We start from the raw sequence: 17,575 nt of genomic DNA, 5'->3' as shown, positions 1-17,575 counted from the left end.
CTGGACAACAGTGTCCCGTGGCCTTGGAGTCACCATTTGGAGATCAGCGTGGGCAGGTCACCCACGGGAAGAATCTGGGATGAAAAGGACGGAGAAGCTGTGAAAGGGCCTGATGCAACAGAAAAGCCTGCAGGTTATCTGCTGTGGCAGATGCAGAGCAGATGTGCTGATGTCTCTCTGCAGCCACACGCTGGCAGCCCCATGGTGGAGCTCACCTGGGGCTGAGCTCGGGTTCCCCCATCCCACCCCCAGCCCTGGGCATGGCGGGAGCTGGTTTGGCTCTGCAGACACTGGTTGTGACCCCAGAAATCAAAAGATGCATTCAAGGTGCTGAGAGGAGTCAGTAACAGAGGTGGGAAACGTGCTGCTCTCTGGCACCCACCCAGCCAGTTACTCGTAGGAGCACTTTATGTTGTCACTGGTTAACAAACAAAACCACACCACAGCCCATCACCAGAGCTGCAGCGTTAAATCATGGATGTGCTGAACGGGAACAGGGAACTGTCTTCTGCACCGAGTGCTGGGAAACAGCCGCTGCCCTCGATGCCATCGCTGGCTGTGCCCTGCCAGCCACAGTGCCTGTTAGCTGACCCCGAGCTCTCCCTCTTCCCTCTGCTCTCCAGATACAGATATTGCTATTTTTAGCAGTTGCTCCCAGAACTGGGATGTATCGCTGCCTTTTCTTAGCACAGATACAGCTGCCTTCTCTCTCCCGAGGACACAGAGCACTTCAGGTGCCCACCACCAGTCATTTCAGTGACCCAGGCATTTAAAACAGGAGCTGGGCTTTTTGGCCTCGATGTTATGGCCCAGTTCCAGCGTAGGTGGCACCAGGGCCTGTGTGAGCTCTGTGGTGGGGGAAACAGTTGCTGCATGTGTGCAGAGGCACCCGGTGAAGCAGCGAAGGGTGCTGGGGGTCCTGCCGCTGCTTTCTGTGGGTGCCATCATTACCGCCTGATGCTGCACAGCTCCCATTAGCGCACGACAGCATGGCAGTCATGGCACTTGCTTTTGTCCCTCGGTCATTTCCACCTAGCCACTTTAATTAGCAGTTTCCCTGCGACAGGAGAGGGTCACCAACACCTCTGGGGTGCACTTGCGTCTTCCTGGGATGGTTATGCCCATGTCATACCCGCAGCGCAGACGGTTGGGACAGGGCAGGGTTTATGCACAAGAGACAAGTAATAACTGAAAGGCCTCATGGGGAGCCACATTCCTGCCTCTGCTCCCTGCTCCTGCTATGCAACATCCCCCACTCAACCAAAGATGGGCAACATTTGCAAAACGCTGCAAACAAAGGAAAATCAGCGCAGCCAATGAAGAGAGAAGACGAAGTTTCCAATGTGGGTGCAGGTTTCTGGGAGGACCGGTCACCGCACGACCCAGGCCACGGTTTCTTGGTCCCTTCCCACCCCGCCGCTTGGGGCACCGCTCCCCGCGCCCCGTTCCGCAGCGGAATCCCCGGCACTCGGTGTCTCCGCTGACGAGCTGTCGTGTTCCAGAAACTGTACATTTTTCAAGTAAATCCACTCATGCACAACCAGTGTTTGTCTTGGTTCGGATCTGTGCCAGTGGCCGCGCTCCGGCACAGTCAAGCTGCCGTGCCGGGAGCGCGTCTCCCCCGGCCGGTGCCACCGCCATGGCCAGAAGCGGCTTGCGAAACAGACTCAGCACGGACAGGGCGGAACCATCGTGAGGTGGAACCACAATGACAGGGGTGGGGGGTTGGGGTGTGTGTGGAGAAGGCCGAGAGCAGTTCGGGGGTCGGCAGAACTTTCATTTCTCAGTTCTGAGGTCTCTAGGATAAGTCTGGGGCTTTAAGAGTGGCCTGGGGGCTCTAGGATACGCCTGGGGGAATGTAGAATTGGTCTGGGGGGAACTGGGAGTCTCTAGGATGGGTCTGGGGGCTGTAGGAGGGGTCTGGCAGAGTGTATAATGAGTCTGGGGGGATGTAGGAGTCTCTAGGATGGGTCTAGGTGCTCTAAGAGGGATCTGGCAGGGTGCAGAATGAGTCTCAGGGGATCCAGAGGACTCTAGGCAACGCAACTCCAAAGGAAAAACCTCTCAACAAGAACAATGACTCCTGGACTGGAGACGCTGTGGGGCAACAAGACCTAAGGGGCTGCAACAGTGATGTAAGGAGGCTCCATGACAAGCCCAGAAACAACTCCAAAGGTGACAGCCCACAATGAGAAGTTACTGCCAAAACACAGATGATGGATGCACGAGAAACCTCGCTTCAAGAGTCAAGAGCATAAGGATGCAGGCAAGAAGTCCCAGTCCTTGAAATGGACAGTAAGAGATCAGTGCTGCTGACACAGCCTGGAACAACGATGCGCATGAGGACCGACCGGAAACTTCTGAGATGCAAGACCGATCTGCGCTTTAAGCTTGTCACACCAGAAAAGAATTGACTGATTGATGCTCTGCCAATAAGTACAGGCATTCAAAACCCCAGAGATGGCACCCGAGACACTGCTGTGCTCGTTGAGCCCCAGCCTTGGCTCCTTTATAGCCACAGCCCCACCCTCAGCCTCACTGGCCACATCTGGGGTGGTGCTAGCCCCAGCTGCAGCCCGTTGGGAAGAAGGGCCATGGCCAAAGCCCCACAGCACATGGCCCCCTCCCCTGGACCTGGCCACGGCCACCAGCTCCACATCTGGGAGCTGCAAACACACCCATCCAGGGGCGCGGAGGAGGCAGGAACAGTTTCTTCCTTAACGGGCGGAAGAAATCCCGGCAGCGAGTCAGCTACAAGGCTCAGAGCCCGAACGCAGCAGGACAGAGGGAGAAAAAGGGAAGAGAAAAGCAGGAGGAAGGACAGCAGGACAGGGAGGCGGAAAACGCGACACTGTTGTCCAGAGAGGGACGAGGACTGGGACAACAGTGGGGAGAGCTTGAGCTAAAAATCAGAGATAGAGAGACAGAGGAATGAAGAAAAGAGGGAGTGGGAGAGAGAGGCAGGAGGGAACAGCAGGAAAAGGAGATGGAGCCGAGACAGGGAAAGTCCTGAAGTTATCGTGGGAAAAGAAACAGAGAGAGGAAATAAAAAATAGAAAGGAGGAGCCTCGAAAAAGTGAAGAGAGAATGAGAGTTTGGAAAAGTGATGGGGTAGGAGAAACACGGGCAGGAAGGGAAATGAGGTCAGGGAGAGGGAGGGAAGGGCAGTGGGAGAATGTGAAAGGGTTCAAGAAACTTACGCGGGAATTTAAAAACACTACAGAGCACTATAAAGCCCTACAGACCATTACAGAACCCTATAGAAGCCTTATAGAGCCCCGTAAAGCTCTAAAGACCACTACAGAAGCCCTGTAGAGCCTTATAAAGCCCTATAGATACCTATAGACTCTTATATAGCCATATGGAGCCCTATGGGAAATTTATAGAAGTCCTATAGAGCCCCATAAAGCCCTAAAGACCTCTACAGAAACCCTATAGAGCCTTATAAATTCCTATAGACGCCTACAGAAGCCCTATAGAGCCCTATAGACCCTTATACAGCCATATACACTCCTATAAGAAATTTATTCAAGCCCTATAGAGCCCCGTAAAGTCCTATAGATTCTTATAGAAACCCTATAGAGCCCCTCAGAGCTATATACACCACTATAGAGCCCTATAAAACCTTACAGAGCACGAAGATTCCGCCCAGTTCGTCCCTTTTTCTGTCCCCCCGGAACTTCGGTTCCGCGTCACGAAGGTTCCGGTCCGTCACTTTTTGTAGCCCCCCCGCAAACCGCACCCCGGAACTTTGGTTCCGCGTCACAAACGTTCCGGTCCGTCACTTTTTTGTGCCCCCCGTCACCTTGGTTCTGCCGCACAGACGTTCAGGTCTGCCACTTTTCTGTCCCGCCTCCCCCCCGCACCCCATCGCTTTGCCCTAAAGAAGCCCCACAGACACCCACAGCACCCGCCAGACCCACTCCTCACACACACTTTTTCTCCCACCCTTTTTGTTTTACCTCCCCGCCTGCTTTGCCTGCTTTTTGCCGAACCAGCCTTTTTTTTACACTCCTGTCTCCTTTGCCTGCGCTTTACCCACCCACCTTTTTTTTCCCTCCTTGCCTGTTTTTTACTGACCCACCCTTTTTTTACCTCCTCTTCTGCTTTTTACCCAGCCACCCTTTTTTTTCCTCCTCTCCTGCTTTTTTCCGACCCACCCTTCCTTCTCTTCTTACAGGCCCTTCTAGAGCCCCATAGAAACTTTATAGGCCTTATAAAGCCCCATGGAGCCTTACAGAAGTTTTAGAGAGCCCTACAGAGTTCCATAGAGGCCCTCAGACCCCTATAGAAGCCCTGTAGAAGACCTGTAGGGTTCTATAGAAGCCCCATAGAGCTTTATAGACACTTTCATCGCCGCATGGAGTTATACATACCCCCTATAGAGCCTTTTAGAGCCCCATAGAACCCTACAGACAGCTATAGAAGCCCTACAGAGCCCGATAGAGCCCTATAGAGACTTATAGACTATTATAGAAGCACTAAAGAGCTCCATAGAAGCCCTATAGAGAGGCCCTTAGAGCCCTGTTGAAGCCTTATACAGCACTATAAAGTTTTATAGAGGCCTATGGACTCCTACAGAAGTCCTGTAGAGCCCCATAGACCCCTATAGAGCCCCACAGAGTGCCATAGAGCTCTATAGACCCTTATATAGCCCCATAGAGGTCTCTAGACACCCTAGGAGCTCTAGGATTTTCCTGGGGCTCTAGGAGGGGTCTAGGGGCTCAAGGATAGATCTGTGAGGGTCTAGAATGGGTCTGAGTGGATCTGGGGGTCTCTAGGATGGGTCTGGGGGCTCTAGGATAGGCCTGAGGGGGTGTTAAATGGATCTGAGTGGATCTGGGGGTCTCTACATGTGGTCTGGGGGCTCTAGGAGGGGTCTGGGTGGCTCTAGGAGTTTCTAGGATGGGTCTGGGGGCTGCATATCACTGCACCAGCACTGACACCTGAACAGTAACTACTACTTCAGCCCACTGGTCATTGCTTACCTGCCCCAGTCATCTCCAGTGCTGATAATCTGCTTCACACCTTCAAAATGAACCAAACCCCAAACATCAGCAGCCACAGAGCCACAGTCCCATCTTCCCTCTGACACCTGACGCCGACTCACCGTGTCGCAGCGCTGCGCTCACCTCTCTGCAATGGCTCGTCCTCTGCAGCTGAAAATACAGTGATTGAAGAAGTCACCAGGTGCAGAGCGAGAGCTGAACTGTTTCAGAGGTCTTCTTCCCATTACAAGAACACCATTTAGATTTTAACTACTACTAGATTTTAACTATGGGGCTCTATAGGCCTTCTATAGGTGTCTGTAGGGCTCTACAGGGTTCCATGGGGCTTTATAGGCTCTATAGGGCTTCTGTAGGTGTCTAGGGCTCTATAAAGCTACTATAGGTGTCTATAGGCCTCCATGGAACTCTATAGGGCTTCTATAGGGCTCTATGGGGCTTCTATAGGCCTCTCTTGAATTTTATAGGGCTTCTATAGAGCTCCATGGGGCTCTGTAGGGTGTCTATGGGGCTCTATAGTGTTCTATAGGACTACATGGGACTCTATAAGGGTCTATAGGGCTGTATAGGGATCTATGGGGCTCTATAGGGCTTCTATTGTTGTCTATAGGGCTCTATGAGGCTCTATAGGGGGCATGGCCCAGCTGGTGCTGATTTAATCAGTATCCCCAGCTGGGACTGGTGTCATCAGCTGCCACCATATACCTGAGGACAAGACTCCTCCTCTCTATCAAGGGCAGTTCCTGTGGCTGCAGGTGGGGTGAGCCTGAGGCTGTGAGAAGGATGGTGGCTTCATCCCTTGGAGCTGAGGTAGGGTCTGTGGTAGCTGCAGCAGTCGGGCAGGGTTTGGGAGGTGGTTGCTAGTTGTGAGAACTGGTTTCTTCAGCCTTTGGTGCTGCTGTAGCCTGGTCTCCAGCTCTGAGCTGGGTGGGAAGGGGGGAAGTGAGGGCTGCAGTGCTGTGTTGCTGCTCAGTGACTGCTTGCTGCAGGATGGGAGCCTGGTCCTGGTGCAGAGGGTGAGCCAGGGCTGCCCCAGGGCCCTGGAGTGGGTTTGGTTCCTGGGCAGGTGAGACGTGGTCCCTGCGTTTCCCGCCCAGTGCTGGCTGAGCAAAAGTGCTTGTGCCTTCTTCCAGCGACAGCTTTATTCACAAGTAGTTGCTGTGTTCTGAGTTAAGCTTCTTGAGGTTGAAGATGCTGAAGCAAGTGCAGACGCCCATCTCTATGGACCTATGCATAGGTAATAAATATAGAGTTACTAAAAGCCCAGCCTGAGCCAGAAAACCTGCAGCAAGAAATCTTTCTCAAGGAGAGAAATTCTATCCCAAAGGCAGGCTGGCAGAGGCCACTTAAAATCCTAAGGCAGCTCCAAAAGGTAGTTGGCCCATTCTGGGACTATCTTCTGTTCAAATCTCCCATGGTTTCACATCCATCAGTATCATGAAATCACTTTTAGGATTAAAAACCCCTTGGATTTCTGTGTTCTCCCACCAACAATATCGTGGGAGATACACAGTTTGCTCACTCTGGCTCCGTTAATAACCTTCTCCTTTGCTGCCTTACCTGGAAAGGTGAGCAGGCGAGGGATGCACTCCTGCCCCTCGGGAGACCCCCAGCCTGGCAGGGGTTTAGGTTTGAAAGAGAATTTAGGGGTGAACTAAAGCAGCCCATGTGTGTCCATGCAGCCTTCCCGCTTGTCCTGGGGACATGGGACACTCCTCAAATCAGTGTCAAGTCCCACTGACCTCAGTGGGGCACAGAACTGGACCCTGGAGCAATGCAGCATCCCACAGCTGGCCATGGGATGGTACTGGCAAAACGGGTGGTGTGCGATTTGAGCTTCTGTCTTAGTTTATCAAATGGCTTCACCCAAAGGCTGTCCCTCTCTGTGTGTTGCAGGCCCTGGTGGGGCTGTGTCCTCAACCCCAAGAGCAGTCCCTAGGGCCACGTTTCACAGCGGTCATGACCAGAAAAATGTGATTTTTTGCATAAATGAAGCTGAGAGCAAATGTTGTTGTTCTGCTCGTCCTCCTCTGCTCCCTGACAGTGGGCTCAGCTATGGGTAGCAGCAGTTAGATTGTATACAAATACAAACCTTTGGAAAAAAAATCTACCCTTTGAGTTTAATTTCTATTAACACTGGTTCTGTGAACTGGCTCTGCAAGGACAGCTTCACCTCAGCCGCTCTGAGACCACAGGGATGGGCTTTACTGTTCTGCTTGGTTTTCAGTTTGCCACGGGAAGGAAAACTCAGAACAACTGGATGTGCCCCATAGCCAGGGAGCATTAACTCAAGTGTCCCCAGGGCCCACCGGGAGCCATGTTCCACCAAAACAGGTGATTGTTCTGGGCTCTGAGGGCACAAGAGCATGGTCCAAGGTGGCAGGGAAACCATGTGCCCCAGGAAATGGGTAATAAGGTGGCTATCGAGGAAAGTCAGCAAAATTAGAAATGATGGTGAAAATCAGTCATTGACATAACAGTAGAAATGTCTTCCAGTGGTTTCAAACTGTGGAGGTTAACGTGTAGTTTGAGGGAAATGCAGCCTTAACTCCAAGTTGTGACAAGTGTAGTGGGCACCTTCTGAAGTTTTAGTGCAGTTGCTTTTTAATTATCGTTCCCCCTCCTGCCCAACATTTTTCCAGCTTAATGATCTCAGAGCAATTTCATTACTTCTGGCTGTGGTGGTTACTTGAATGTGTAAAACCCTCCCAGCTGGTGGCTCCGGGCTGTTGTGCTGCTGTTGGCCTCCCCACCAGCAGGACTGGGAGTGGGACCAGCCTCCCCAACAGCAACACGCTCTGGCAGGTCCCACACAAACTCATCCAACTCCTGTTCAACTTTAAAGTGTGGATCCCTGACAAAGATCCCATCAGCTCAAACCAGAGCTGCCCTCAGCTTGTACTTGTACCACTATTCCACGCAACAGCCAGTGACCCCTCATGTCCAGACCTTTTGGGTTTCCAAAATCAGTGGCTGCACAAAGCCAACAGTGTGTGTTCCTCTCCGGTCTCTGTGCCTGTGTCCTCTCCTGTGGCCTTGTTCTCGAAGGTTGGGCAGCCCTCAGCTGCAGTCTGTGCCACTGACCTTTAGATGCAGCCCCACGAGTAGAAACCTCCTCTCTGGGGTGGGTGACCTCACCCACATGCTGCACGGTTGCTGGGAAAGGTGAAGGGTGTTTAACAAGCAAAGCTCAGAGCCTTGGCCTTTCTTTCCAAAGGTTAAGCTCCTGAACGGCAGATAACGACTATTGCCTTTGGTCCTTTTATGGCAGCTTTTAGATTAGGCTGTAGAAACAGCCCGTAGGTGCTTTAATGTTTAAAATTAACTCAGCCACACCAAGTGTCTCTTGGTGTGGCTGAGTTAAAAATAACATCATCTTCATGATGAAACCAAGGCAAAGAAAGCTGGAGGTGTTTGCTCGCGTTTGGCTGCTGAGTCATGATCAGGCTGGGGCTGGGGTCCTGCTCTTGGGCTCCCGGGGCAGAGGTGGGGCTCAAAGATGGCAGAGGTTGAATGTAAACCAGACTCCGTGGTAATGGTTGCTCATCAGCAACAGCCACACAGCTGTTTTGGTGCCCATGGACATGGCACTCTGGGGGGGACAGGGGCGGCAATGGTGTGTCTGCAGGAAGGATGTGCTGGAGCCCCGTCCAGTGCTCCGTTGTGTCTTAGGGGTGAGACCTGGGAGCTCTCCCCGGCTGAGCGTCAGCTGGTGGCATGTGGCAGCCCTGCACAGGGAGGGGGTGGCATGACCATACGTCCTGACGGGAGATGCGAGGGAGTGGGGCAGGCAGGGGCATCCCCTCCCTGCCTGGCACAGGTATGGGTTGGTAGTTTTGGTAGCCCTGGGAATCGAGCAGCTCAGAGGGCTGCTTGTTGGCTTGCAGTTGGGGAAACTGAGGCACAGATCAGGCCCGTGAGCTGGCAGTGACAACATGGTGGGAGTGGGTTTGCTGTCCATGTGAGTAGTGGGGTGAAACTTGGTGAAAGCCCCTGTTGGTTTGGGGGATGGGACAGGCTGGAAGAGGTGGAAAAATAACTTATTGGAGGGTCTGAGCTGCCTGCTGCCATGCTTTGAGCTCCCCCGCCTCTCCTTGGCATGGCTCTTTAGTTGTCAAGAGAAACAGCCGCTGGGTTTGCCGCCTGGCAGAACTTCAGGGCTCCGTAATCAGTCACACCTGCAGTGGCCTTCCTGGTGGCTCCGTACTTGACAGCAGACAAGTTTACGTGTGCACAAATTTGCAGATGACACCAAGTTAGGATGGGGCTGCCAGTACTTGTGGGAAGAGGGATTACAGTTTAACATTGGTCTGATAAAACAGGAAATGATCTAAAGTAACTGCAAGGCAAGTCAATAAGGAGACAGGTAATTTTTCTTTTCTAAGCATATTACTTTAAGTGAAGAAATCCAAACTGTGAAATGACTGTCACAGAAAAGTCAATATATTGATAAATGAATATGAAAATTGGTCACTGAAATAATGGCAAAAACTTCTGTTGGTTCCAAACCAAGGAATTTGGTGCATATTTTGAGAACAAAGCTGTCTCAAGTCAAGTTTTGACAAATGCAGTATTTTCCTGAGTTTTAGAATAGTGGCTTTAAAATTAAACCATCCAAATTTTCTTCAATTTAATTACTTCAAAGTGATTTCATTAGTTCTAGCTATATCAGTTAATTGCTTCAATTTAATGTGTAAAATTGTTCCCAGCAAAGGGCTCCTTAGATGCCAGAGCTCTCTCTCCAGTTGCCAGCAGAGGGCAGGAAATGATCGGTTTGCCGTGGCGGATGTATCAAAGGGCCGATCTACCGGTACACCCCTCTATTCATTTCCATTCTATTCTTATTTCACCGGAATAGCAATAGCCATCAGAGGCTTTTTTATATTTCAGCATGACTAAGGCATAACACGAAGCCCAGCGTAACAGCATCTAGCTCAATGTACACCTTCCAGTGACAAGAGAAGCTCCTGGAGACCTCCCAGTCAGCTCCTGGGCTTAAATATTCAGGTTAAGAAATCTAGGAAGGCTGATGGGTAACAAAAATTTAATTAAGTCTACTGTTGTTTGGAAGGGTGAAGGAAAAGTCTGATTTTTACACAGATCCTGTCCTGAGGATAAAGCAACACCAACTGCATTCTGGTCAATGCCACAAGCTGAGCTGATGCCCCATTCAGACTCCCACCAGTGCATGTTTCAGCTCTGGGATTAGCAGAGTTCTTTGAACTAATGGGGTGGGGAAAGGGGACAAAGGAGTTCCGTAGCAAGATGTGCTATTTTGAAAAACTTCTCAGACAACACAGGTTTAGGATTCTAAATACATTCTTGAACTTTTATTCCTCCCAGCAGATAAGCGGTTGATTAAAAACCTCAGTAGCAAAACCAGACCGAAAATAGAAGTTTCACGCTTTCAGAAACAAATGTGCACTTGGTCAGATTTATGTGCAGAACTACAATTCACATTTCAACAGTGAAGATGCAAATGAGTAATGAGGAATTTGGGTTGGCAGTGAGAGCAAACTGCTGCATGTGTAACCATGGCGAATGTGCAACAAACACTGCAGGGCTGTTTGTTTAGGTGTATGCAATTTTGAGCAAAGAGACTGGGCCCAGTAGAAAAAAGTGAAACAATGCTGCTGATTTTGAAACAGTGTAAGCAGAAGAGAAAAACTGTATCAACAGTTAATGAAAGCTGTTTGGCACGTCCCAACTGAGGCTGCTTCAGCAATGTGCAATATTATAGAATCATGGAATGGTTAGGGCTGGAAGGGACCTCAAAGATCATCTAGTTCCAACCCCCAACTAACCTTTCTGTACCTGGATTTAGACTTTTGTAGACTTTTCTTCCTCATGTACACACTGCTTTTGCTTCCACTAGAACTTAAAAATTCCACTGGTAAATTCTGGAGTGTTAGAGACACTTCATGAATTAGCCAAAACAAAAGCTGCTATTTTCTAAGATTTGAAGCCAAAGTGCCAGCAAGAAACAACTGCCAATTACAGAAACCCCACTGCAACTGGCTTTAACCAAAGGAAAAAAACCCCAATGTTAAAACTACAATTTCAAATGCAGTTCTGTACTGTGTCACACAATCCCCCACTCCTCCAAACATGCTGTAATCAGTACTGTGGATTAGATACCTAAGCACAGGAAAAAAAAAAAATCCCATAAAATAGAAATCAAGAATTTCTCCAATGACAAAACCAGCAGTTTTCAGAGGTGCTTCCTTCTATGTGCAACATCTGCTTTTTGTCAAGGTATGCATCTTCTCTGGATTTATAATGTGCAAATCCCATACATTTATTCCAGTAAGATTCCCTTACTAGTGCTGAAAAAAATTCACAGTATAAACTGTCAAGACTCTCCATGCTGTGAATGAAAATATATATATTAAAAAAAAAATAAAGTGCAATTCATTCTGTTTTGCAGAGTCATACAATGGCTCTGTACTTCAGCACACGTTTACAGCAGATTTCATAAGAAGAAGATGACCTCCCTAGCAAACAGTGTCATCATTTCATGGCAGGTGTTTCTGCTTTTCAACAGGCTGCATGAGATTTACTATGCTGTACAATCTGAACGAAAGGTTCTTCATTCAGTCCAATGTCTGACACTTCTGGGTTTCCATCACTGACTAGTAACATCAAGCACAGCAGATCTGCAGTTTTATACCTAAACATGTAGCACAAGACGTGTCTGAAATCAGGAAGTTCACTCTCAGCTTTCATGCAGTCAGACTCCTGATAATTAAATCCTCTTTCTAATGATAAACTCACTGCATTCCTGCCCAGGTCTGCTATAGCAGCTCTTGCTCATCATCTTCAGATCCTGAGGGTCCTTGTCGTACCTCCTCATACCATTTGTTTGTGAGAGTTTTCATCTGTATGCGTCCATGATGCAAGTCCTAAGGCGAAAGCAAACCAGAACAGTTTGTTACTTAGCTGCAACACTACTTGTGTGTCAGAGCAAAAGAGAAGGACTAGTTTAGCATACTCCTTAGGAGATAATCCACCCCTGGTCTCTAAACATCCAAAGCAATTCCGTTTCCTACCAGAAAATGTTTATCAAGTGTTCAGTCAGTAATTATTTCCATGGACGATATTTTTGATGACAGATATTTTTACCTGTTTTCTAGACAGTCTTGCTCTGTGGGTTTCAACAATTCTAATGCTGTCTGAATGGCCTGGCTTTGAATTGCGCTCCTCTCTACGCCTTCCCAGGGACACTGGGAAGCTTGTGGCCTGCTGTGGTGATTCACATACTTATTTTTCTAGCCTTTGGTTGCAATTTGCATGGCAGCCTGTGCTTTTGGCTACGAACTACGAATCAGATGCTTGCACTGGTTTCTTGATTCCTTTTTGGGTTTGCAAAAAATGTCTTTAGCTTTTGTAGGAAAGTGCTGAAAGCATTCTTTTGAAAAGAAAGGTACAAAACGAGGAAAAAATAGTATGTTTGAGCAGACTAGGAAGATGGAATGTGCACACTTTACACAAAATTATAAACTCCACAGCAAAAATGCTTAATTCTGTGGCAAACTGGAAAAAACAGTGAATTTTGTGGCTAAGGAGTCTCAGGTTTCTGAGGCACAGGAGCGAAGATGACACAGTATTTACACCTCTCAGAGCCACGCAGTGTTAAGTTACATGTTCAGTCAGGTGTCATTTTGCATTTACAGCTTCGAAGTCTCGGTCTCCAGTGATGTAGTCTTAAAAGTGAAGGTTGCAATGCTGGTGCATGTTTCCAATGTAAAAACTGCACTCTACAGAAAAATCACAGCTCCAGAATTCACAGTACTGTGTACAGTAAAAGGCAGTAACTTTGTGTGATGGCACTTTAAAATCCCTGCATGAGTGGCAGCAGCTTTTTCTAGCAACAGTAGTAACGAGTAACTCCTGATACTCTTCATGGTATTCTGCAAGATTAAAGGCGAGTTCAATAAATCCACACACCTTTTAAAGTTTAATTGTGGTAGCCCTGAGAGATGCTTGTTTAATCCAACCTGCAATTTTACAGTGCAGCTTTTCATTACAGCTGCTCTACATATGCCCAAGTAATATATTAGATGGCTCACTGTTCCTAATGTGGAAGTCGCATGGCTATGCTGGAGCCTGGAATGGTACAGAGTGAAGTAACAACCAACTCTACCACAGTTTCTTTTCTTCAAGAGAACAAGAAAGTCTTACCTCTTGTGTGAGTCTTCTGGTGAAGAAAGGATTCAAATACTTGGCATCAAACCACATAAACCCTTTGAGGTCCTGGCGTTTTATGTACTGGGCTTCATATTCCTCCTCTGTGAGCTCTGATAAATGTTCAGATTCTATGGTATTTCCCTAGAAAGATCACAAATATTGGAATAATTTGAGAAATGTGGCAGTCATCCCTCCAGCTAGTTTCAGCCCCCTGTTCTGTGCTCTTCCTTCTCGCAACCAATTCCTATGCTGGAACAATATGGAAATTACCACCCCAGCCTACCAGGGCTTATGGCTGTATGAGTCCATCTAGCTGCTGATTCCCAGAGCCACTTAGCTTCCTTTTCATGCTGAAAGGTGAAAGACCTCAAACGTTCCATATTTTGTATTGTTACTATTGCTGAGAACAGATTTCTAGTGTGCAGGTTTTCTCTTGTGAGCTGAACAATGATTTTATCCAGCAAGCAACACTGACATCATTGTCTCACTGAAAACAAGCCCTGTATCAGAACACGCCCTATGCCTGTGCTCTTCCTATATACGTTTCCCGACAGGGACAGAGTAAGACAGCTCTGAAGACTCCAAGCTTTTTGAAACCTCATGCCAAGAGGAGCTGTTCTTCAGATCCTACAGAAAAACACCCTCCATGTATTGTTTGATGGTTTGGGGAAAAACAGGCAAATGTTTTAGGATACCTTCTGTACTCCGGTCTTTTGCACACGAGGTTTCAGAATGGCTGTTAGGTTTTTTTCAGTACTCTCTTGCTTAGCCAGAAATTGCTTTAAAATAAAGCTGGGCTTTATTTTAAACAACAGCTGGGCTGCTGTTGTTACCACCTTCTCATGGCCTTTGCTTTGACTTTTTCGAAATAATTCCCATCTGCCTTTTCATGATTAATTCATGACTCACACTGTACTCACTACTTTCCCTCTCTAAATGACTCAATCATGTATCATCTGCTTTATGCTTTTGCAGGGGTTACTTTAATTTGCATGGATCAATTTATAATTAGATTGAGTCAAGAGACTATTTCTCTTCCCTTTGTCCAAACAGTTATTTTGTGTAAACACTAACCAACCTCTGTCTTTGTTTTAATTTTAAAATTATATTGCATGACTTTTCTATTGCTTTCATTTTACTTTTTAGTAAAAAATAACATACTAGTCTTGGAAAGTGTAGAAATTTTTAAAACAAACAAAGCCCAACAGTGATCTCCTGAATAAAAAACCCAAACAAACCATCTTCTCTGTCTTGCTAAGATTAACGTCCTTCTTGTTCCTCTTGCGTGCTTTGGAGTCCTCAATGTCGGTCAGTCTGATGAGGGGCATGGTTCCTCCTCCCAGCAGCAAAATCGTGAACAATACTATGATGATTGTTGTTGTCCCAATGAGCTGCCGCTTCTCTATTGGTTCCAAGCCCAAATGGAGGCTGAGGGCATAGGGAATTGCACCTCGTAAACCTTATCAGAGAGAACAGTAAATCAATGGAGAGTGAATCAACAGCTACATTGTTCCTCAGCTCTCTGATAACTCAACAGGAATTCTCCATCTTTAAAGGATTTTTACAATCCTATACCATGTCTGTTTATCTATTGTTTGGTTACTACACTAGAACGAATCTGAGCTCTTCAGATACTGTTGTTCAAACTGAAGTTGCTAACCAAGAAAAGTAGACTCTTTGCAGAAAAGCTTTAGCAGGGATCACCACTGCATGGTCCTCTAGCGCAAAGGGGAAAGAGAACATATCTATTGCACTTGGGTTTGAGAACAGTGCAAACGTTCAGTTGAGTTTTGTTCCACAGACGGAAAAACAGTTCTTCCCAGAGTAACCCACACAATGAAAAAGATAAAACATTTTTTCCAGTCCTCCATACTTTGAGCTTTAACTTACCACTAAACCACATGATAAACATCATTTTGGGGGTGATTTTATGATCACGGAAAAAGTTGAGTAGGTAGGAAAGTGGGAAAATATTCACTGCTCTACCAAACAGAACAAGTATCTGAAAAACAGAAACAAGACCACTTGATGCATTACGTTCACAAAGGCCCCCAGTTGCACCTGGCTTGTACTTTCCACTCACAACTCTTGCAAGTAGGTGTGCTGCTGAACTAATGTAAAGAAACCTCTCAGCATAGGTCAATGAGGAATTTAACTTTTTAAACATTTTGTCTGCTTAACTAAAACTAAACCAAACTTGTCCCTGACAGAGACCAGACACTACTTTACTTACTTAAAATAAAAAAATTAAAACCCAAGAGGCATTCTAGGGAGACCAAGAATTACTTTGGGTAAAAGTTTTCCTCAGTTCAGTCAGTTCAGCTCCTTTAATCACACCCTTGGCACAGCAGCTAAGAGGCAGTAAGATACTTCTGTTGTTTCCCCATGGACCAGTTCCTCGGAGAAAAAGGCCAGAAGCCAACCAAGTAGCATGTAATTTTGTTCCTCAACACTTCCCTGGGTACGGTTATGAAATATACCACACAGTGAAGCAACGTTTTGAGAGAGGGGAAAAAAAGTACTATTGATTTAATGTCAGACAGTTAACAAATACGGTGTAAACGGTAACTCAGAAAAGCAAAGGTTTTCACAATGGCATTGCTCTTAAGCTCTACCACAAATAGACCTTGATAAAGTAAATATCCTAGAATTAGTCAGCAGGATCCTTGAAGGGCTGTGCTGTTTTCCTTTATGAATCACCCCCAAATTACACAATTTCCATTATGCCTGTGAAGGCAATGCTACATAGAAGGAAGTGTCACACCCTGGATATATATTAGATAAAGAAGTTGGGTGTAATGCAGTGAGAGCAGTTCCCCAGGCTGATACTACTATCTGTAAATTGTAGATAACGATTCGTCCCTTGAACCATGGACTAAAATGTGATAGTATACGTTGCTGTACACATCTGGAAATGGATGTGCATTTTCCTGTTTTGACTCCACAAAAGAGAACATACTTTTCCTATCTATATTCAACAATTATAAGAGCAATGAATGTAGGTAACCCCTACGTGAAACAAAATTCAAAGTGCCACTACGTAAAGCTAAGCTGAAATACAGAATGAAAAGGAAAAGAGTTAAGAATGGAGTCAAAGAATGAATACACATTGGAGAAGGTTTGAGTAAGGACTTCCTCTGAAGGTGAGTTCAGAGGGAAGAAGTGATGTGTGGACTAAACTGGTTTATGTAAACAAACTGCAGTGATACATGAAAGAGAAACTGTAGAGGTGAAATGGAGCAGAGTTTCATACTAGTTTGCACTGTGGTTTTTATGAACTGCCCATTCCCACAAATCATTCGTATGAAGCTAAAGATACATAAAAACTCAGGATTATATTCTGGGAAAATAACTGCTGGAATAAACTGGCATGTATAATAATCTCAACATCTTTTGAGATTTCTTTTATTTTAATACATCTAATACGGTCAAAACAAGCAAGGTTCTGTTATTTGTTTTTAATGATCTTATACAGCAGGGATCCAAAATAACAGCAAACTGGAATTCCTTAAAGATGACTGATGTATTTGTACACCAAAGTTCTGAGAATAAGGATAGTAATTTCATACTATTAGTCAGAATTAACTTTGTGCAATAGATAAAAATATAAAAGTATTTTCATAAAAACCTAACAACTATTCTAAATATTTTAACTGTGAGGTGTTTCCCCCCTCCCCAATACCAAAACCTCATCTAAACAAGTACGGAAGGAAGTAAATACCTACTATGCACCAGATGACAAAGGACATTTCAAACTTGTGAGGAAAACTAAAAATTGACAGCCCAAGAAATGCAAAAACACACGTTTCTGAAAAAGAGAAATCACATCTTAAATAAACCATTCTATAAAACCTTTTCTACTCCTATTATATGTTACTACATATGGTACATAAAACAGTATTTCCGGACTTTTGAAAGCACAAAATAGGCACAAATGCAATTATGCATCGGCCAGATTCTTCCACTCTTGCTGTCAGTGGACAGCACTTGGTCTGTGTGTGCAGGCTTTTTTCAGCTGTACATTACTAACCAATAGGAACAAAGCTAGCAGAATTTTGTTCTAAAGACTGAGGAATTTTTTTACTTGAGGAAGACAGGACAAGCTGTAGAATACAAGCTACAGGAGTGACTACTAGTGACTAGCTTTAAATCAGATTTTATATAAAACTGAAATGTCAGGCCCAATCTCATATATTGCAAGTTGAACACCATTATAAAGTATTTGATTCATTAAATTCTATGAACAGCAGCAGTTCATGACTTTATTTGTAATAAAATACTGCACTGTATGATCTAACAGCCCTTGTATATTCTAATAACCTCTAGAAGCAAAGTTTGCAAATCTGAAACAGTACCACCACTGCACAATCACTGCAGTAATC

The 17,575-nt window shown here is 46.3% G+C and overlaps 1 protein-coding gene across 2 annotated transcripts in view; it reads right to left on the bottom strand.

Moving 5' to 3' along the window:
* Positions 1 to 10,687: 10,687 nt before the first annotated feature.
* SLC9A8 (solute carrier family 9 member A8) overlaps positions 10,688 to 17,575 on the bottom strand; it is a 29,339-nt gene continuing 22,451 nt past the window's right edge. For both annotated transcript variants that reach the window (XM_086622775.1, XM_086622776.1), the window contains exons 12-16: positions 16,919 to 17,001; positions 15,084 to 15,195; positions 14,432 to 14,652; positions 13,188 to 13,334; positions 10,688 to 11,908 (exon numbers count right to left, since the gene is read on the bottom strand). In XM_086622775.1, the coding sequence (XP_086478901.1) occupies positions 11,801 to 11,908; positions 13,188 to 13,334; positions 14,432 to 14,652; positions 15,084 to 15,195; positions 16,919 to 17,001 (671 nt within the window). In that variant the 3' untranslated portion in view covers positions 10,688 to 11,800. The remainder of the gene's footprint in view (positions 11,909 to 13,187; positions 13,335 to 14,431; positions 14,653 to 15,083; positions 15,196 to 16,918; positions 17,002 to 17,575) is intronic.

Source organism: Tauraco erythrolophus, chromosome 18 (assembly GCF_009769465.1).
Source record: "Tauraco erythrolophus isolate bTauEry1 chromosome 18, bTauEry1.pri, whole genome shotgun sequence".
Taxonomy (NCBI): Eukaryota; Metazoa; Chordata; class Aves; order Musophagiformes; family Musophagidae; genus Tauraco; species Tauraco erythrolophus.
This window is presented reverse-complemented; position numbering and strand designations above follow the sequence as displayed.